The 20,865-nt window shown below is 53.3% G+C and overlaps 1 protein-coding gene across 1 annotated transcript in view; it reads left to right on the forward strand.

Annotated features, from left to right (window-relative positions):
- Positions 1-20,578, forward strand: part of TMLHE (trimethyllysine hydroxylase, epsilon) — a 56,971-nt gene extending 36,393 nt beyond the window's left edge. Inside the window, exons 4-8 of the mRNA XM_044682927.1 lie at positions 11,931-12,207; positions 15,671-15,790; positions 18,699-18,935; positions 19,583-19,721; positions 20,447-20,578. Of these exons, the coding sequence (XP_044538862.1) occupies positions 11,931-12,207; positions 15,671-15,790; positions 18,699-18,935; positions 19,583-19,721; positions 20,447-20,578 (905 nt within the window). The remainder of the gene's footprint in view (positions 1-11,930; positions 12,208-15,670; positions 15,791-18,698; positions 18,936-19,582; positions 19,722-20,446) is intronic.
- The last annotated feature ends 287 nt before the right edge of the window (positions 20,579-20,865 follow it).

Consider the following 20,865-nt stretch of genomic DNA (forward strand, 5'->3'; position numbering starts at 1 on the left):
CTCTTCCCACCTGGCTGCCCCATTTGCGGCTGGTCTTCCTCAAGCCCCCAGGAAACTCCTCATCCTTTGAGGTTGTATCAGCCTTGGGCTCCCTTGGCCCCTTCTGCCCCTCTGATTGGAGAGCAGAGCCAGGAACTCCGCCCAAAGGCTCCATCTCAAGAGGGCCGACTCCCAGGCCGGCCATCTCTTCCTCTCCCACCAGCTTCTGCTCCCTGAGCTGGGCTGCGTCATGCCCCCTCCCCACCTCCGCCCCGGGCTGGGCACCTTCCTTCCCTGGTACCGTTCAGCTTCCTTCAGTGTGTTGTCACTCAAACCCCCTCCCATCTTGGAGGGCAGAAACTGTCTTCTGCCTCTTCTTGTACCCCCACAGTGCCTGGTACACAGCAGATGCTTCATAAACGCTGGCTGACTGGTAGCAGAGTTTCAGGACTTCCCCCAGTCTGGCAGGCTGAAATGGGAGCAAAGTATTTGGCTGGTGGGGGCGATCGATGTCTGGGTTTGGGCCACACGTGGTCGGTGGTCCACCAGCGTGTACGGATTCAAAAGGACAGAGCCGAACCGATTCCCCAGTGGGGGGGGGGGCCCAGGAGAGGGCCAGGAAAGACTAGCCTAGGTCATGCCAAAGATGCAGGGGCTGTAAAGAGATGGGACCATCTGAAAAGAGATGGAGAATTTCAGTTGCCCGACTCGGAATAAGACCGGGCGAGACGGCCCAGCTCACCCCGGGCTCACGTGGTCGCTGACCCCTCCCCAGCCCGGGTTCTGTGCCTGCCTGCGCTGCAGACACTCGAATTCTAGGCTCCCGATTCGTTTCGGAACAGGAAGTTGCGCCGTTTGTTTGCTGACACAGCAATGCTATTTAGCATGTTAAAATGGGAAGCGTGGCTCATCTGGGCAGCAGGGAAGACGGGGCTCCTTGAATTTCACTGAATCTTCCCAGACTGGAGGTCCTCCAACCCCCCACCCCACCCCCACCCCTCAAGCAAGTGGGCATTCCATGCCTGCTTGAAGAGGTCGAGGGACTCCGAAGGCAAATAGATCCTTCCAAGTCTGAAAACGGTGGACCGATTCGGAAGATTTTTTTCTTTTGAGCATCTGTCAGTTCCAGCCATTGCTTTTGGCTTTGCCTCTTGATGTTCATCGGGCTCCAGCTTTCGTGAAGATGGGCCTTTCAAAGGGCAGGCCAAAGAGGGGGGCAGCCGGGGGGCTCAGTGGCTTAGAGAGAGGAGGTCCTGGGTTCGAATTTGACCTCAGACACTTCCTAGCTGTGTGACTTTAGGCAGGTCACTCCCCCCCCCCAGCCCTTACCACTCTTCTGCCTTGGCACCCATGCACAGTATTGGTTCTAAGAAGGAAGGGAAGGGCTTGAAAAGCTGTTCGCTTCTTATGTGGCTAACATGTGCCTGTGTCCAGGGCCAAGGCCCCTTCTCTACTAGCCACAGCCTTTTAGCAGTCACTGTCAGTGACTCAGCATCATGCCTGATCAGGCTCAGGACACTTTGTGATGTAGGAGGGTGCCTGGTGGCCTGGACTCAGCACTTAGGGCTTCTGGGGCATCGTCTTACTGGCCCCTTACTTAGCTCGAGTTTCAGGCCTCTGTTACACGTGTTCGTTTGACCCTTTTCAGATTAAGGAGAATTTCTTTTTCCATGTCTACCCCATCGCCACGTAAGCCTGAGCCTCCTCTCTCTCTGGGCCCCGGCGTCCTCGTCCCCCCAACAGACGAGGGAGTCCCTTCTAGCCCAAATCCACCGTCCCAGGCAAACCTAGAGGACCCCTGGACACGATCTGTGTTATTGCAAAGCAAAAGAAGTTCTCCTTCTTCTGGACTCAGGGTCGTCCGTGGTGGCCAGTTAGGAGAGTGGGGGGGAGAGGATGGGAGAAACCAAGTCAGCCAAAGCCGCCGGCATCCTCAGAACGGGTGAGAAAGAATTTCCTTTCGAGCACATCGACCAGCCAACAGTAGAACAGGCACGCGTGGCCCTAGGCTTTTCCCAGAAGCTCCCGAGTCATTCTCTACTCCATAAGCCGGAGTCCCCAAGCTAGAGAAAGGACTTCCTCATCTGGCTCTTCCATAGCATTTCAGCGATGCCGAGGGTGGCCATCGGATTCTTTTGCTGCAAGGGGCCGCCTTGCAGGTCATGAGCCCTCACGGACGCAGGGTCACACGGGTTGTTTGACCCATTGGGGGATCTGCTGGAGCACGGGACCCATCCCCATCCCAAAATGTCTTCTCCTCATGAAGCTTGCTCCTAGGTAGACTCTTGTCATCTGTGGCGTTCTTCACCAACGCCAGGTCCTCGTGCTTCTCCGCGTCTCCCTCCACGTGCCGAGCTCGAGGCCACGCCGGACCTGTGCGATAGTAAAGCGGGACGAAGGAGTTCATCGTGGCAGTTTGAGAGGCTGATGAACTGGGAGGGCAGATTTCCTGAAGGGCCACCAGTAGAGCTAACAGGGAGTAAGACTGTCAGCCCAAATCCTGAACTCCTTGAGAAGGGAGGCCCACTGGCCTTGGGAGATGGGATACGGCTCTGAGGCTTCAGCCAATGAAAGCGGATAGCGTCAACCTCCAGGAAAGAGCCTGCTGAGTAGGGAGGGCCCAATGCGCCTGTCAGAGTGCGGGCAGGAGGGGGACAGAAGCTACATCTCACATCTTAAGGGGAGTCAGTGTGCTGCGGGGTCTTCTGGAGGGAGCCAGCCTTCCGCCAGTGCCTCCTGCAATACCCCAAGGAAGTCACTCAGCAAGACAGTGATGCGGATAGGAAGGGAATGAGCGCTACGTTTCCCAACATCCTAGCTCCCCGTTCTGGTGTCCTTAAAAAGACTTCTGGCTTCCCATTGCTTTCCCGAGCCCTGGAGCAGAGAGGCACCAAGCAGTGTGGCAGCCGGCCAAACCCCGATTTATAGCGTCTGCCAATTTCCAAGGTGTAAATGGGCACAACCACTTTCCCGAGCCTATTCTAGCACAGGCCTGGCAGGGAAGATAAGGAGGAGCAGGTGGAGAGTTTCTTCTCTTTATTGGTATCCCCTTCATTTCCAAATGTGTCCCTCCCCTGAAACGTTTCTTCGGCGTCTACTGTGTGCCAGGCACTGTGCTAGGCACTGGGGGACGCAGTGAGAGCTCTCTGCTGGCACAGTAAATGTAAACACAGATCTCGAGGTGGATCGATGTCCTCTATTCATTTCTGAGTAACTATGTGGATGGGCAGGGCCAGCTGCTTCTTTGCAAGCTTCCCACAGACAAGGGTTAAGCTCGGATCGCAGGGCTACGTGGGCTACGTAGGGGACATGAAAACACTTCTGCTTATGACGGCCATGGCTCCAGAGCAGTGCCCAGATGTGCACGTGTGAGCCAGAGAAGAGCCCCGTCTTGAGGAACGGCTCCCAGAAGCTGATGCAATGGCCTTGTCTGTGCATCTGGGTCCAGCTCCGCTTTCAGGAAGACCGAATTGTATCGTGCCTCTCCGTGGGCCATCCAGCCCCTGTTTTTCTCTTCTGAGTGCTGCCCGAGGTTGGCCGAGGTTCTTTTCTCGGCGCGTGGCACATACCGCGAACGTGGCGACTCCCAGGTCATCTGTGGCCCTCCTATTCAGTCCCGTCGAAGCCTCCCTGCTCTCCCCAGCACAGACAGTGCGGATTGGGGCTCTTATCGCTGAAATAACGATTTCCAAGGCTGAAACTGCCCCGAACGGTATCCTATTTGGCCTGGGATTCAGACCCACTGGGCCGTGGGAGCGCAGCTGCTGCTGTTCCACTGATAAGGACTGTGAAGTTGGGGCAGCAAAAAGGCAGACTTGTAATTACTCGGTGCAAATCCAATTCGTTTATCGCCACGAACCACACAGTGTGGACAAGTGTACTTTGCTAGCCATGTGACCCAGATCCCAAATCTTTCCAGGCTCCTTCTGGAAGGAAGGCAACAGACATTTATTCAGGACCTCCCTCGTGCCGGGCACCGTGCTAGGCATTTGACAAATGTTATCTCATTCGGACCTCACGACGGTCCAGGCAGAGAGGTGCTATTGTCGATGCCCATTTTACAGATGAGAACCCGAGGTGGGATTTGAACTTGGGCCTTCCTGCCTCTGGATTCAGGGCTCTGCACATTATGCAGCCTCTGATAGGAAGTCCTATTTTTACCAGGGAAGCATCACAAGTCAGTACCCTTCCAGTATGTTTGAGAACTTTCCATAGACAAGATTCTCACTCCACAAGCATGTCAGAGAGCAGAACACCCCCTGTCGATAATGCTTGTAGCCCACACAGCAGGGAGCAGGGAGGCTGCCCAAGGGCAGGAAGGGTCAGGTGGCTTATTTGCCTCTGGCATGTTCTTTCTCCTTGGCTACCTGGGCTCGCGTAGCAGTGCCACACCACCACCAGGAGCCATTTTCTGTCTTGGGTCGGAGAAGACAATCGAGCCTGCAGTGCTAACGTTTGTAAGTAGGCTCTGCCTACTCAAGGGGGCCTCTGAAAGCTGAGGCCAGGCTGGATCCCCTCCAGAAAGCCAAACACTCAGTGCCCATGGGCCTGGCTCAAGGCAGGCCACTTGGGAGGAATTTCAGAAAGCCTCAGGTCTTAAGAGGGGCAGAGTGGGCTGGCTTAGGCCAGGACAAGAACCACCACAGCTTCGATGAGAGAGCTTCCCTAGCTTCTGGCTGCCTGCTGACCACAGCGGCAGGCCAAAGACAAGGCAAGACTACTACTGCCTGCCTGACTTCCCCCTTCCATCGACACGAGGCCTCCAGCACTTCTGGGCAGGTGTGGTGGCCGTGCCATGTCTCTTCTTCCCAAGCAAAGATGGAGGGCGGCCCAGGCCTTGAGAATCATGTGTAGCCTCTAGCTGCCTTCAGGGAGCTCATCTGCAGGCCTAACTGGAGCACACACGAGGAACCCCAAAGGGCGACCTGACGTGATCACTGAGTCGCTGTCAGTGTTCTTTGAAAACTCACAGAGGACAGAAGGGTGTCGTAATACCACAGAAAGGGAAACATGCCCGTTTTCAAAGAGTCTGTAAGACTGCAGGCCTGCGGCCTTGGAAAACTTCTAGCTCATCATCAAAGGGATGGCTTGTGAGCACTTCAAAGGGGAACAGCGGGCACAGGAAGTGAGTCAAGCTTCATAAGAACAGGACCTGCCAGGCTCGCCTAATGCCTTTCTTTAGCTGGCATCCTGGAGTGGCAGATAGAGAGATAAGGGATGAACATTGGCTACCTAGCTTAGAGCCAAACATGTGGCAAAGTCTCTCCTTGTGGACGAGATGGACTGAGAATTGATAGAGTGTCAAGAATAACGATTGGCGGATCCGTGTCCCGGGGGAGGGGATGCCTCTGAGGTCTGGCCTTGGCCGTTTGTCAAGTCTGTAATGATACCGGTTTTCGGGTAGGGGGATGGTTAGCCCGTTTAGCTTGGAGCAAGGAAGACTTGGAGTGGGAAAGGGGGTCTGGTGGCTATTTTCAAATATTCGGAGAAGCAGCGTGTAGAGCCAAAGTTAGCCACCTTCTTCTGGACCTCAAAGGCAGAACTGGAAAACGTAGGTAGACATTGCAGAGAGGCCAATTGAGACAAAAGGAAAAACATCCCTTATAATCAGGGCTCTCCACCTGTGAGTGGGGCGGGATCTTTTGGGGCTTGTTGTTCAGTTGTGGACTGTGGCCCACCAATACTGTCCATGGGGTTTTCTTGGCAGAGATACTGGAGTGAATTTGCCATTTCCTTCTCCAGTGGATTAAGGCAAACAGAGGTGAAGTGACTTGCCCAGGATCACACAGTTACTATCTGACATCAGATTTGAACTTGGGTGTTCCTGACTCCAGACCTGGCGCTCTGTTTGCTTCATCACCCTTTTCACTTCAGGCTTAGGCTGGGTGTGTGTGTGTGTGTGTGTGTGTGTGAGATGACCTCTGAGGACACTTTCTACTTGGATTCTCTGGTGGAGTCCTCCTTAGCTCCTTGCTGGCTCTCACCTCCAGTCTCTCTATTGACTCAGCCGCCAAGCCTTGGCCTTTCTTTCCTCCCCTTCATCCCCCTCTAGAATAGTCTCCTAATTGGTCTCCCTGATCCTCCCCAATCCATCATCCACACGGCTCCCCCAATGCTCCTCCGCAAGTTCAAATCTGATCGTGCTCTACTTTAAGAAGCTCGCCATCTTGGAAGGGAAGAAAACAAAATTTGACATTTGGATTTTCACCAACGTCCTTCCATGATGAATGGAGACACCAAAGCTTCCTTCTGAGGAAGGATCCATTGGCTTCACCAAACTGCCAAAGGGGTCCACTCTAGTCAAGAGGGAAAATCTTCAACTTTTCCATTTGGCAGTGAAAGCCTTTCCCAGTCTGGCCCTAGTTTCCCTTGAAGCTCAGCTCACAGGCCATCTCCTTCTGAGGGCTTTGCCTCCTTCTCCTCCCGGGCCCTCTACCAGTTGTTTCTTTCTTTCCCCAGGTTTTCTTGGGTGCACTGATGTGTGTGTCTGTGCAGTGTTTCCCCCCGTAACATGTAAACTCCTCGGAGGCGGCTTCTTCTTTTTATCCACGGCTCGGTACAGTAAATATGCTTAATTAAGGAAGATCTACTTTCCCCCTCTTTGCTTCCACACTTAAACAGATCATTTAATTGGTCATTGATTGATTGATCGATCGATTCAGCAGTCTTTGGATCCCCCTGCTGGGGAGTGGTAGTACAGCAGGCAGCCCTGTCACTGCAGCTAAAAGCAGACTGGGCACTGAGCAGAAGTGATGATGTCATACACTGTCTGAGAGACCAGCCATGGGTGAAATTCCGGGGCAGTGGCAAAGAGGACCCTCGGGCCAGGGTCTCGGATAAGTCGAGGCTACGTTGGAGACAAAGGTATAGGCAGCCCGCTGCCAGTGGAGGGAGGCCTGCTCTCCACCTGCAGCATAAAGGTGGCCTTGTGTGGCTCAGAGGGAGGCAGAACATCTCCAGCCTCTTCGGCCCCACCTTGCCCCACCTTCTCCAAGGGAAAGGAGCCAGAGATCGCCACTCTGCCCTCCCCCGAGAGAGGCGATACTGAGCTCTATCTGCTCGCTCAAATATGATCTGCTCCCTTCAGTACGAAAGGTTGAAGCCTATCTAAGGCTGTGATCTTCGGGTTCAAACTGAGTTTCTGCTGGTTAATCATTAACGGGGAAAGGAGGAACCCAAGCTTTAGAGCCACCGCTTGACTTCCTTATCCTCAAGTGCCAGTTCCACCATGAACTCCCGTAGTAAGCAGTGAAGAAACCAGGAAGCGGAGGAAGCATGCGTAGGAAAGCTCCTACCAGACAATACAGAGTGAATGAGCTCAAATTCAGCCTGACTGAGAGAGAAGGGGGCCTAAGGGAGACTGCCAGCCCCTCTCATGCCAGCTTCTTCCCCCTCTTATTCTCCCTTCAGCCACCTAACGTGGGCTTGCCATCTTCCATTCTCCCTCAAAGCTGGAAGCTAGACTAGGCCAAACTGTTGCAGAACCCCAAGAGACCCGAGAACTTGAGGGGAACCAAACCTCTCCTCTCCCGTTTTTGCCAGCTCCACCCAGGTGTGGGCTGTTGGTCTCCAGCAGTGGGAGGGAGTCCCATGCCCATGAGCTTTAGGATTCAGATGATGCCAGAATCGCGGGGTGACCGAGGAGCATTGCCAGCCAAAGGCTCAGAACTTAATTGAGCAGCACATTGCTAAGGGGGAAGCCGGAATGCAGGCTTGTGGGAAAGTTTTTGTCAGATCACTCCCACTCTCACCTCCGATGGCTCCCTATTTACCGCCTCCTTCCTGTCTATGCATCGAGTTTCTCTGCCTTAGTCTTCCCGCCCTTGGCAGGCTTTATTTCCCCTGCTGGATTCTAAGGTAGCCCGTGGCGTTCAGGAGCTCTTACTGGTTGTTTTCGCCTCGCCGGCATCCTTTTAACCACTTTACATCAATTCGTTTACTTCCTTGGAAGATAAAATGAAAACAGAAGTCCAGATATTCCTCCCCCTCCCCCAGCAACATGGGGGCACGCTTCCTGATGCCGCCCCAATCTTGTGGGAAGAGCGGGCTCTCGCTTGGCACAATTTCTACGTAGCCTTGAGCCTGCCAAGTTTGGGTCGTTGTCCAAATGAGTATCACCACCAAATGAGAGTCTGTCTCAACTCCTGACGCCCTGAAGGTTGATGCTGAGCTGGCTATCGAACCCAGAGCCTGTGGCACTGGCGCATCTGGCCCTTTCAAAGCTCTTACGCTTAGAAGCGTGAACCCCTTTGCTTAAAACAGAAAAGAACAACCCCAGAAGCACAAAGCTAGAGAGCCATTTCTGTGAGACCGCGTGCAGGCTTGAAAGGGGAGGCGGCTTCCCCGCCGTACAGCGTCATCTCTTACTAGATATCATTAGCCGTGGAGTCGAACAGAGAGAGGGCAGCCAGCTCAGGCCTCTGAAAGGGCCTCTAGTTCCAGGTCCACGGGTGCAGCTAGCTTCTGCCCTTCCTAATCACGTGGTTAGCAGTCTGAAACCAGTTCTAGAATGGCTGGGCACGTTCTGCTGTCTCTCCAAGATGGGATGTTACATACCGTCATGATTTTCCTAGAAAATGGCTGCCACCCTCTCCCACTCGGAGAATTTATGCCCGGTCGGCGTGCTCACGGACTCTGTACCTGTATTAGTTCTTGGTTACACCAACAAACACACTCAGGTTTCTCCCATCCTTAAGAACTCTTCACTTAACTCTTCCTTTCTCTCAAGTTCCTAGAAAGAGCCGTTCAGTCACTGCCCCAGTTTTCTAAGCACTGAACGGCTCTCTCCAAGATTCCCAGTTCTCTTGTTACGGCGAAGTCCGCTGGCCTCCTCCCTCTTTTCATTCTCCTTGATCTCTGCATGTCTTCACCTGACGACTCTCCTCTGTTCCTTTGCCCTCACCTGCTTCTCATGGGCTGATAGAGCGAAGTCCTCAAAGGACCTCAGAGCTCATCTAGTCCATCCTCTTCATTTTACAAATGGCCCGGAATGATGCCTGCCTCCAGGCCTGGTGCTGCCTTTCTCACTTCTCCTTTTCAGAAGCTTCTCTCTTCTCTTCTTCTCCATGAGGATATCCTGAACCTTCCCAGCAGATTTCGCTGGAACCGTTCGTCTGGTTCTCTTCTTGGTCCTAGTTTGGACCGTTCTCATCGGTGTGCACTTTCTGTCTCTTCTCCAACAAACCACCAGTTGGCCAGGGTGTGACAGAAGGAGAAGAAACAGGAAAAAAGAAAGAGGCAGCAGAAGCTGCTGCTTCTATCTGCCCTCAGAATTCAGCTCTTCTCTCAGGAGGTGGAGAGCATTTTTCCTGGTGAACACGACGACGGATCACTGGATCGTTGGTGTGGATCGTTGTACCACTCAAAGCCGCTAAGTCTTCCACAGCTGATCAGTCTTTACGATATTGCTGATGCGAATACAACAGCCATTCCTATTCAGAACACTAGCAGGGACAGGAATAAGTGGAACGAGTAAAATGAGAAAGGGCATTTGTCGCAAAGCAAATAGTAAATAGTAAAAAGTGCTGGGAAAATTGGAAAGCAATCAGAGAGAGTAGGCGGAGAGCCACAGCCCACACCGTATACCAAGATAGGACCAAAATGGGTACGTGACAGATATACAGGATGATAGGATAAGCAAGTGAGGGGAGCAGGGACATTTTTAACCGCGTTCTGGTTCTGCTGGAGTGCCCAGGGAAATCCATGCTTTGGTCTGATACTCGATGGCACGGGTTGAATTGCCGGCACCCCAAGAGAACTCTTGGGAGGTAAAATTTTATTGCTCCTGACTAGGAGACAAAAGAGCTCAGGGATGAGAATTCCCCTCTTAGGGGGGCTCGAGGGACACTGGGTGTTCTAGTTCTGCTCACCTCATTTTGCATCGGTTCACACGAGTCTTCCCAGATTTGTTCTGAGAGCATCCTGTCCCTCATTTCCTACAGTAGCACAGTCGTTCTCCGTTACAGTCAGATCCCCTGACTCGTTCAGTCGTTCCCTAATGGACAGGCAGGTATCCCCTGAATTTCTAATTCTCTGCCACCGCAAAAAGAGCTGCCGTGAACATTTTTGTGCACGGGGTCATTTTTCTTTGATTTCGCTGCGATACGGAACTAGAGGCGGTATTGGTGGGTTGAGGACACGCACTGTTTGATGGCCTTTTGGGAAGAGTTCCAAATTGTTCTCCACAGTGGTTGGACCAATGTGCAGTAGAGTCCTAATTTCCCGCTCCCCCAGCATTTGTCATGAATGTGGAAGGTGGTACTTCAGAATCGGTTTCGTTTGCGTTTCTCGAATTGTTGGCGATTCGGAGCTTTTTTCACGTGACAATTAATAGCTTTGATTGCTTCTTCTGAAAACGGCCTGTTCCTGGGTGCCGTTCATCCACTGGAGACTGGCTCTTCTTTTTATAAATCTGGCCTGGTCGCCTCTATATTTTAGGAATGAGACTTTTATCAGAAAAACTCACTGTAAAGATTCCTGTTCCTGTCTCTCCACCCCCCCCCCCCAGTTTCTGGCTTTCCTTCTCATCTTGGCAGCATTGAGCTTTTGTACAAAGCCCTTTTAATTTAAGGCAATACGAATGATTCATTTGACCTCCCATGATCCTCTGTCTCAGGCTGGTCCTGAACTATTCCCTTATCTATAGTTCTGATGGCTAACATTTTTCCTGCTCCCCTAATGTGCTTATCATGTCGCCCCTCCTGCGTGTCTTCATCGTGTGCCCATTTTGGCCCTCTTGTGGTATGTGGCGGGAGACGTTGGGCCGTGCCCACTTTCTCTGACTGCTTTCCAGTCTTCCCGGCCGTTTTTACTGTTTGTTCTTACCATGTTAAGAATCGGCCCGTTTATTCTTGTGCTTTCTCGTGTTGGGGTTGTATTTTGTCTAAAACTCGTTCTGCATTTGTTAGTATGTTTTGGCTAATGCTGGAGCAGCCCTGCATGCCTGCTCTACGTGCCCCTGGTCAGAGGGTGTGAGCTTTGTCGAGCTCCTTGAAGATATCGTATTTCCATTTTTCGCATCGCTCGCCATTAGGGAGGTTGCCAAGACAGCTAGCAGAGGAGCTAGACAAGACGAGTGGGGGCCAAACCCCAGATCCCTGTTCTAGAGGGAACCGAGCAGGATCCTTGCTTTCCTGGTTTCAGCCCATTGATGGAATATTGAAATCGCTTTTCTTTCCGGGTTTGGCCCGGATTACTGCTAAATGCATCTCGTCCCGCGGGGCTGTTCTTGGGGACCTCACTGATGGCCTGGCTGCCTTTTGCCAAGCTATTCGAGCTCCTCTTCCGTCTGGCTTGGCCGGTCATGGTTTCTGTAACTATTCGTTTGGCTTCGAGTTTTTAGTGTTTGGGGCACATAGTTAGGCAAAACGGCTCTCACCAGTGGCTTGGACTTCATCTTCATTGGTTGCGTTTGAGGCTGGTGACTTGCACTTCCCCTTTCCACTTCCTCCTCGCCCTGCCTCCTAGGATTCCGAGTTTCCTTTAGCACTCAGCTCGCGGCCAGCCTCGTAATGGAAGCCTAGACGAGCTTCATTTTGATGTGTCACATCCCTTGGCCACTCCTTGGAGATCCTCTTCACCGTCTTTGTCTCCTGGTCAGGAGCAGCGACATATTTTTTACCCCTCACCTTCTGTCTTGGAGTCAACTCTGTGTATTGGCTCCAAGGCAGAAGAGCGGTCAGGGCTAGGCCATGGGGGTCAAGTGACTTGTCCAGGGTCACCCAGCTAGGAAATATCTGGGGCCAGATTGGAACCCAGGACCTCCTGTCTCTAGGCCTGGCTCTCCATCCGCTGAACTACGTAGCTGCTTCCTGCCCACTGAAATATGCTCAGTGGAGAGCGTAGCCCTGGGTAACTGGTTGTGGAGAACACCAGCTTGAGCCCCAGGAAGTCTCCACAGTCCCGCCCAGGCAGTGTGTTTTCTGATGTTTCCTTTTTTTTCCCTTCTAAAGGGCCAGATGGTCATGTGACCAGGTACAATTTGGAGTGGCTGCTGAAGAACAGCTATGAAGGGCAGAAGCAGGCCGTCCAGCCTAGAATTCTGTGGAATGCTGAAATCTACCGGCAGGCCCAGGTGCTGCCTGTCGACTTCCAGAGCTTTCTGGAGACCAAGGATGGTCTGAAGAAGTTTCTGCAAAACTTCCTGCTCTACGGAATTGCGTTTGTAGAGAATGTCCCCCCGACCCGAGAGGACACCGAAAAGCTAGCGGGAAGAATCAGTTTGATCCGGTAAGCGTTCGCAGCGGGGCCTAGAGGACAGCCGTTCTCTGGCTAATCTGCAGGGCCGCCGGGCCAGGAGTCAAATGTGACGTGATCACTCGTTCTTAGGCCCAAGTTCAAAATACGGGGAGGCAGTAAGATCTCTGGCACTTCCTTTTGTGCTGGGCTTTTTGGTGTGTCCAAACCTGATGCGGTGCCATGTAGGGGTCTGTGAAGGTCTGTTCTAGAAACAGAAGCCAAGGGAAGAAAGGGGAGGAGCGCTCGCTGCTGTGCCCTGGCAGAATTCTAGAAGAGATTGCACTTAAGAGGCAAATTGGTTGAAACGAACTAGTTCCGGAAGAAGTCACGAAATGCCTTGATTTCCCAGGGGAGAGCAGGGATCGGTGTGGCAAGAGGAGAAGTTTTTTTAACCCTCCCCTTCCCTCTTAGAATCAAGTCTGTGTGTGGGCTCCAAGGCAGAAGAGTGGTCAGGGCTAGGCCATGGGGGTTCAGTGACCTGCCCAGGGTCACCCGGCTGGGAAGTGTCTGAGGCCAGATTGGAACCCAGAACGACCCATCTCTAGGCCTGGCTCTCCATCCACGGAGCCACCCGGCTGCTCCCAAGAGGAGGATTTAAAGTAAGACAAAAACATAGACCTGGATGATCTCTGTGAGAGCTAAGCCCAAGGGACACAATGAAATGCTTCCACAGCTCATTCCTATGCTACACAATTCAGCACGCCCTTACTAAGTGCCTACTATGTGCCAGGCCTGGTGCTGGGGCTACAAAGCAGGGATAAAGGAGCCTTTGCCCTCGGACCTGCTGACACTCTGCTGTTCAGATCCAAGTCGGTACCAAACACAACAAAATAAATGCAGATGGCGGTGGCTCGTAGAGGACGCAGCCGCTGAGCCGAGCCCTGAAGGGAGCTCGGGGCCGATTCCCCAAGGCGGACACGAGGAGGGAGGAGGGCCTTCCGGGACGGGGAGGCAGACAAATGCCGCGTATAGCTAATAGCGAGCAGAATTCCGAGCGAATGAGAGAAAGTCTAGAAAGCTGGTCACAGCCACTTTCCGAAGGGGCATAAAGCAAGCAGAGTGCTTGGATCCAAGGGGCAGGAGGAGCTGCTGAAGGAGAATGGCATTCCCGTGTGCCAGAAACAGCGCTTTGTGGAAGCCAGGACTAGCAAAGGGGCCCGGCTGGGGATGCCCTAGCGGAGCGAGCTGAAGCCCGAGCCCCAGACGGGGAGGGAGACGGGAGCAGCCCGAGCGGTGGGAGAGCTGAAGGCTGCACACTGTAAAAGGATGCAAAGAATAAGCACCGGTCGTGTGCGCACCGTCGTGGCATGGGAGCACAGGTTGGGAGATGCCAAGCCCTTACAAACAGCCCCCAGAGCGGCCATTTCAGGGGGTCCAGCCCATCAGGACAGACGTTCCCCCACATTTTCCAAGCCCCGGGTGATTGATCCCCAAGCCAGAAAGACCCCAAGAGGGCAAACATGAGTGGAAAACTGGGAATTCTGGTGGCACTTTGTCACAAGGGCTAGCAGCAAGAGGGAGAGAGAACTGAGGCGCTCCGTTGTTGCGAGTACGGCACCCTAGGAGTGACGCGACACATGTACACATGCACGCGCGTGCTTCTTGTTCCATATGCATGGCCAAGCGTGTACCAGGAAAGAAGAGTAGCGGAGCTGGGCTTCCCACCGGCCCTCCGGCTTCCCTGCCCCCCACTCTGCACAACACCCAACCGACAAGATGCTCTTCAGCTTGGGGGCAGCGACCTCAACAGCCTCTGGTGATGGCCTCAATCTGGGAAGAGGAAATGTAGACTAGAAAAAGAAAGTGCCACACTTGCAGCCCAAAAAGCAGTTCTTGCACCCAGGACAGGGGGGAGCCCAGCTAGACGACGGTTCACATGAAAAGACCCTCGGAGGGTTGCTACAGGTCAGTATGTTAACGTTAGCTAAGATGATCCTGGGCGGCAGTCGGGAGTCAGATCATCCAGACCAGGGAGGCACTCATCGTGCTGCCACTTGTCCTGGTCAGGCTACATCTGGCATATTAGGGGCCCACTTTGAGAAGACCAAAAGAATGCCCAGAGGGGGGGAGGCACACGAAGCGTGGTTAGAACTGGGCTCCTGGAAAAGAGGCGATCGATCGAGGGGAAAGAAACGCCCCGTGTGTCTTCAAGTATTTAACTCTGCTGTTCAGTCCCAGAAGACAGCGGTAGGAGCCACGTGTAGAAGCTGCAAAGATGGGTGTGGGCATGGGCTGACTTCAGCAAAACCTTTCTACAGATCTCGAGAGCCATCCCTGAGTGGGAGGCGCCACCTTGGGAAGCGAGCGATCCCGAAGGTCCTTGAGGACTTCTCGTCTCTGAAGTCCTAGAATTTGGTGAATGAATGAATGAATGAATGAATGAATGAATGAATGAGTGAATGAATGAACAACTCACTAATGTCAGCGGCCACAACCACACATTTATAAGCTCACAACCAGCTAGAAAACTTAGCTAAAACTTCAGGGGAATCCATAGGGACAAATGCACGGGAGTTAAGAAAAAGTGGCTTCTCGGGCCTAGAATCAGGCGGGGGATAAGAGGAAAGAGTGCTCCTGGGCATTCAGTGGGTTCGTGGGCGAAAGGCCTAAAGGTCCTAACGGACCACCTGTTCCACGAAATGTGAAGTGATCACAGTCTCTGCCTCCTGCGATCTTTCAGTTCATAAAGTACTTTGCCCAGACTTCTCTCGGGCCTTCCTTCTTATCATGGCCCAAGGAGGAGACAGAGCGGCCGAGATCCTGAGAAGTTCAAGTAACTTCCGCAGCGAATGAATCAGGAACGAGACGGGACTCCCTAGGCCAGCAGAAGTAATAGTTGGCTTCGAGGTGCCCTGTGTTGGTCAGCTCACATTTGGACTGTTTGTTCGATTCTTATGTGCCACCATTATAGAAGGCCACAGTTGGGAAGCATTTCCGGGGCTCGGAGCGTGACTTCGGTGCCCCCAAAGTAATAGGGAGCAAGCGGGAATGGCTCGCCTGAAAAAGGGAATGCCTCAGGAGGTGGGGGTCTCACAGTTCACAGAGGGCTGGGCCTTAGCTGGCAACCTCCTCCCACTAGAGCTGTCCAGAGAAATCAGCCCTCTTGTTAGTGTTAGCGAGTTCCCCACCCGTTAGGGTGCGTCTTTGGGGGAGGGGGGCCGCGTCGAGCAATCTCTAGAGTTCTAAGACGTCATGCAAAGTGATCTATCGTTTTTTTACTCCAATTCCAACCTCTGGAGAGGGCGAGCAGCGAGCTGAGGATATGGCTATGTTTGGCTTTGATGCAGCGTGTTCTCTTTTCCCAGAGAGCAGCCTGGTTAGCTTATTGACTACTGGGGGGCGGGGGGAGGGAAAGGAAGGGGAAGAAAAGATTTCAGGGTAGATAGCAGAGCGAAGATCGAAAGGGAAAAGCGAACATGGCAAACAGGTCATCTCTCATCTCTTCATCTCACAGAGAAACCATCTACGGGAGGATGTGGTATTTTACTTCGGATTTCTCCAGAGGAGACACGGCATACACCAAGCTAGCCTTGGACCGCCACACGGACACCACCTATTTCCAAGAGCCATGTGGGTATGTGAACTGACTAACCAGGATGAGAGCTTCGCTCTCGGGCCGGTGGCGGCCACTGGGGCCACTCCTTGGGCTGCTGACTCTTTCTTTCAGTGATACACCAACATCTTGCTTGAAGGCCAGTGATTGCATTGAGTTTTTATGTCCCTGTCCTTCTGCAAGCACAGCCATTTTGTGATTCAGTCACTTTAATCGGCCTGTTGAGGGGACCCTAACATTTTACACAGGAAAAGAAAGCTTTCCGCTTTCAGAGCCAAGAGTTTACATCTTATCAAGTTGGTTTTCCCCAAAGCAGCCACCATTTCAAAATAAGTTTTCCCATGGAGTGGTTATCGTCTGGCACCTTTGTAGAGAAAACCCCTGTCTTCACACCCTCTGAAAAGAAAACCAATAGCGAGGGCCCCCTCCTTGCATCCCTTCCCCCCCCCCAGAAGCACAGTCTATACTGCTCTGGTCCTCTTCCTCTGAAACGTCAGCCATGCTCCCTATGCTCTTTTCTCCAGAACGGGATCCACTTTTTCCTTGATGAACCCAGAAAAGACCCAGAAAGAGTGACATTAACAGGGGAAACCAACGTGTCTCACTGGATGAGAAGTTGGGGAGAGGAGAGCCGGTCAGACGCTAGCCCTGTGGCTTGGGCTAGCTGGCCTGTTCTCATTCCCCTGTCCTCACGGTGAGGAGAATCCAGGGCTGCACCTCTGACCGTCCCTGGTGGTTGCCAAAGTCTGTTTATTCCTCAGATCTGAACTAGGGGGCAAAGTCAGTGCTGCCACTGACAGCCACACCTTCCTTCCCTTTTGGATCTCTCCCAGCTCGGCCAGACTCCCAAGAGCTAGTGATTGGCCAGTGGCTGCTAGGGAACCTCAGAGGCAGTCATGAGTCCTCTGCAAATGGAGACATGAAAGTCAGACTAATGATGTTGTGTAAAAGCGACAGGCCGGAGCACGTGCCCACACCACAGACTCACTGTCACTTCTGCTAACCAGCAGGAGAAACCTATTCATCAGCCTGGCCCGCCTTCTCAGAGCCAGAAAGAGATGGCATCGATCAAATGCCCACAGTCGTCCCTTTAGATGGCCTGAAACCGTAGCCCCCCCCCCCCCCGAAACAAACGGCCAGCCTGATTTGCTAGGGCTTCCCAAGAAACATGGCTTCAACTAGCACTCAGCAGCAAGGTTCGTGTGGCTTCTGCCCGGCCAGAGGCCACGCAGCTCCCTCTGAAGCGTTGGCCCAGAAAGTCAGCCCATCTCCCTCGGGCCGTCTGCACTGCCTCAGGGGACCCCGGGGATTCGAGTCTCCAGTGCAAGGAGTACAGGAGCCAGCCGGGGTCATGACTCGGGAGGAGGCTGGAGACTAGGGGTCTCCGGTGGGTTTCTCCTCGTTCTGGCTGTTACACGCAGGATCTGTTCACTAGCAGAGGTTTATGGGCTTTTACCAGTCATTAAACAGTTGTTTACCAAACCTGGAAGACGCATAAGCCATCATTTACCACATTTGGAAGACACACGCGCATTGATTGCCAAACAAGAGCGCCAAAGTCCTTGTCTTCTTATGGAAAAGCAACTTGTGTAGATAGCAACTACTCGGGCCCAAAATGGAGTCTGCGACGCCAAGGCGACCAGCTGATTCTTCCTACGTTGACCCAAGATCCAAGCGTTCACATGATTCTCTCTCATGCTGCCTTCTTCAAGAAAATAGATTAGGAATGACTCTTGGCAGGGGTGTTATTTTTCTTCAAATCCTTACTGTCTGTCCAAATAACAACTCTAAGACGGAAGGGCAAGGGCGAGGCAATGGGGGTTAAGTGACTTGCCCAGGGTCACACAGCTAGGAGATGTCTGAGGTCACATTTGAACCCAGGGCCTCCCAACTCCAGGCCTGGTGCTCTTGGCCACTTAACTACCCCAAGAGTGAGTTATAATAATAACTAATGGTGCTTCCTCCCTGCCCCAGTATTTGTATTTCGGGGCCTCTTTTAGCTCTCAAGGATTACAAGGCTCTTTCCTCCCCTCCTCATCTCCACCTCCTGACTTCCCCGCCGGCTTCCTTCAAGTCCCAGAGAAAATCTGGCCTTCTCCAGGAAGCCTTTCCCAATCTCCCTTAACGAGAGTGCCTTCCCCCAGTGGGGATTCCCCTGTTGCCTCCCTTGTTAGACTGTGAGCTCCTGGAGGGTGGGGGTTCTTTTTTGGCTTTTTCAGTGTTTTGCACAATCCCTGGCCCAGAAAGACACTCGACAAGCGTTTGTGGACCAACTAACCGTTTGTCAGTGGCTGCCCTTTACTGAGCTACGTGACTGTCTGCAGCTCGACAAGCAAGGGGCCGGCCCTCTCTTTAGGTCTGGTCTGCTAGGCACCAGATGACGAAAATGAAGAACTGGCCCTTCTTCTTAAGAAACGGCTATTCTACTGGGGTTCCTAGAAATGTGAACTTAGAGAATACTAGCAACTAAGGAGAGTTGTCCTAAATGATCCCAAAAGGCACGGGGGACTTTCTGAGGAGGGAGAACGTTGGAGTCCTGGGGCTAGCCCGTAGCAAGGCCCAGATGGAGAAGATAGAATCTGGCTGGAGTGTAGAGTTATGGAGGGGAAGGATGTTTCCTGAGCCGAGGAAAGTAGGCTTTAAAATCCATCATTTCTCTTTGATCCGTGAAGCAGTAGGGAGCCATCGCCAGTTCTTGAGCAGAGGAGTGATGTGGACGGAGGAGACACTCTGGAGATTATCTGGAGGAGTGGAGGGAGATGATTGGGGCAGCTATATTTTTATGGATTCTTTCGTAATATGATCCATGCTAACGAGAGGACGTTTCCATTCCGCCCCCCCCCCCATTGCTTTTCTGTTCCAATCAGCTCCTCTGTTCCCCGATGAATGGAGGGATTGATCGGCTCCCCCTTTTTCCCTTCTCCTTTAGGATTCAGGTGTTTCACTGTCTCAAACACGAAGGGACTGGAGGCAAGACTCTGCTCGTGGATGGATTCTATGCAGCTGAAAGGGTCCTGCAGAGGGCTCCTGCGGACTTTGATCTCCTCAGCAAGGTGCCGCTGAAACATGAGTATATCGAGAACGTGGGAGAATGTCACAACCACATGATTGGGGTTGGGCCCGTCTTGAACATCTACCCGTGGAACAAAGAGCTCTACTTGATCAGGTGCGTATGAACCCTTCGGGGTTTCGCAGTCTCCAGAGTGACTCTTGAGCTTCACGCCCACCCTCTGATCCAAGGCCCTCCGCGGGGATCACCGGGAGATGACAGGCTCGTTCCTGCTCAGGAGCTCCCTGGGAACCAGTTGAGCTGGCACGATGCTGCCTCAGGCTTCATCCCTCAAGGTTGGGGAAGCAGCCTGTGCTCCTAGGAGGATCCCAGAGAAGGGTCTTGAGTGAGCTTGGAAAGAGGGAAGTGAAAAGAACCCCACGAGAGCCTTGGGTTCAGGGAGCTTCCTAAAAGAGAGGGAAGCCCCAAAGCAAAATCCAAACAGGGTGTGTCTCAGTGCCTGACTTTTGACCACTTAGTAGGTAGAAAAGCAGGAGGGACCTCGAATGCAAATGCGCGCAAGTCTCTCTCACTAGAGAAGAAGAAGGCCTGGTTCAGGGTATGCCGCCGGCCGGCCCGGCTGGCTGACCCTTCTTCACCTGTCCGTGGCCCGTTGAAATCTCCTGAAGTCGCTGATGTGCATTAGCCATCACCCCCTGTCGCCCGCCCTCCAGCCTCCTCTCCTCCTCCCCGGCCCCCGGACTGACTGCTCTGAGGCTGGGGTTTCCCTTACGGCTCTCCCGTTTTTCTGGGTCGTCCCCCAGGTACAACAACTACGACCGCGCCGTCATCAACACGGTGCCGTACGACGTCGTCCACCGCTGGTACGCAGCACACCGGACCCTCACGACAGAGTTGAGGAGGCCAGAGAATGAGTTATGGATCAAACTGAAGCCAGGCAAGGTGGGTCCCCCCTTCAGGGACGTATCAAAAGTCACGTGAGCTGGGCGCGATGAGAAGGTATTGGGGTTTCCAAGTGGTGCCATTGCTCTTCTTTTCACTGGGAGCCTGGAGTGGTCAGTACGCCCACGGGAGCTGATGGGACTCCCAAGTGAAGCGGGACAGAGAGAGAAGGGGAGGTCAGCCAAACGCTCGGGCCTTCAGACAGTCTAGGGGAATGGCAAAGCGGCAGTATTTGGTCTAAAAGAAAAAATGGAGCCGGACATGGAACGGTCCCTGTCCCAAGGGAGCTTGTGTTCTATCAGAGAAAGCATCCGTGTAAGTAGGTACCATGCGGGGTAATAATATGAGGAGGGCAAGTCTCATGGAGGAGGAAGCACTTGGGTAGAACCCCAGAGGGAGCCAGGAACCCCAAGAACCAAGTTCCCATCCACACGGTCCTTACAGGTGCCCCTGTGAGCCTCCCAGCATTCCTTGGGAGCAGAGTGTGTGCTAGAACTGGGACTCAGGAAGTCTGTGTGATGGAGAGGTAATTATCTTGGCTAACACACGGCACTTCCGGCAGGGCCCACCGTGGGGACTCCCCGGAGTAGGCGGTAGACAGTGCTTGGTTTCTCGAGCTCCCTCCGAGCGGTCCACGCGGAGCTTTGCTTGGAAGTAACCCGTGTGGATTTCGGGGCCTCGTCCTGTTCTCACGACGTCCTCTCTTTCCCTTCGTTCATTCGCAGGCCCTATTTATAGATAACTGGCGTGTTCTACACGGCCGGGAATCATTCACAGGCTATCGCCAGCTCTGCGGCTGTTACCTGACAAGAGACGACGTGCTCAACACGGCCCGCTTCCTCGGACTTCAAGCCTAAGACTTGAGCCGTGGAGATGAGGCCCGCCAGCCACCGAGCACACGGGGCACCAGAAAGAAGTGCACGTCCTCCGGAGAAGGAAGTCTCGTACCAGTGGTCCGACTGGCCCCCTTGAGCTCCCCACGACATTGAAGCATGTTCTTGCTAGCGACATGGGGGGACGCGCCCAAGACGGTCTAGTAGGCTCCATGGCCCCCCATCCAAGCCAAAGGCAAAGCACTTCCCGTTCTCTTCCACGAGCAGAAGCTTTGTTTACTTCTTAGGCCTTCTGGGGAATCCAGATCAGC

The sequence above is a fragment of the Gracilinanus agilis genome, chromosome X (genome assembly GCF_016433145.1).
Source record: "Gracilinanus agilis isolate LMUSP501 chromosome X, AgileGrace, whole genome shotgun sequence".
NCBI lineage: Eukaryota > Metazoa > Chordata > Mammalia > Didelphimorphia > Didelphidae > Gracilinanus > Gracilinanus agilis.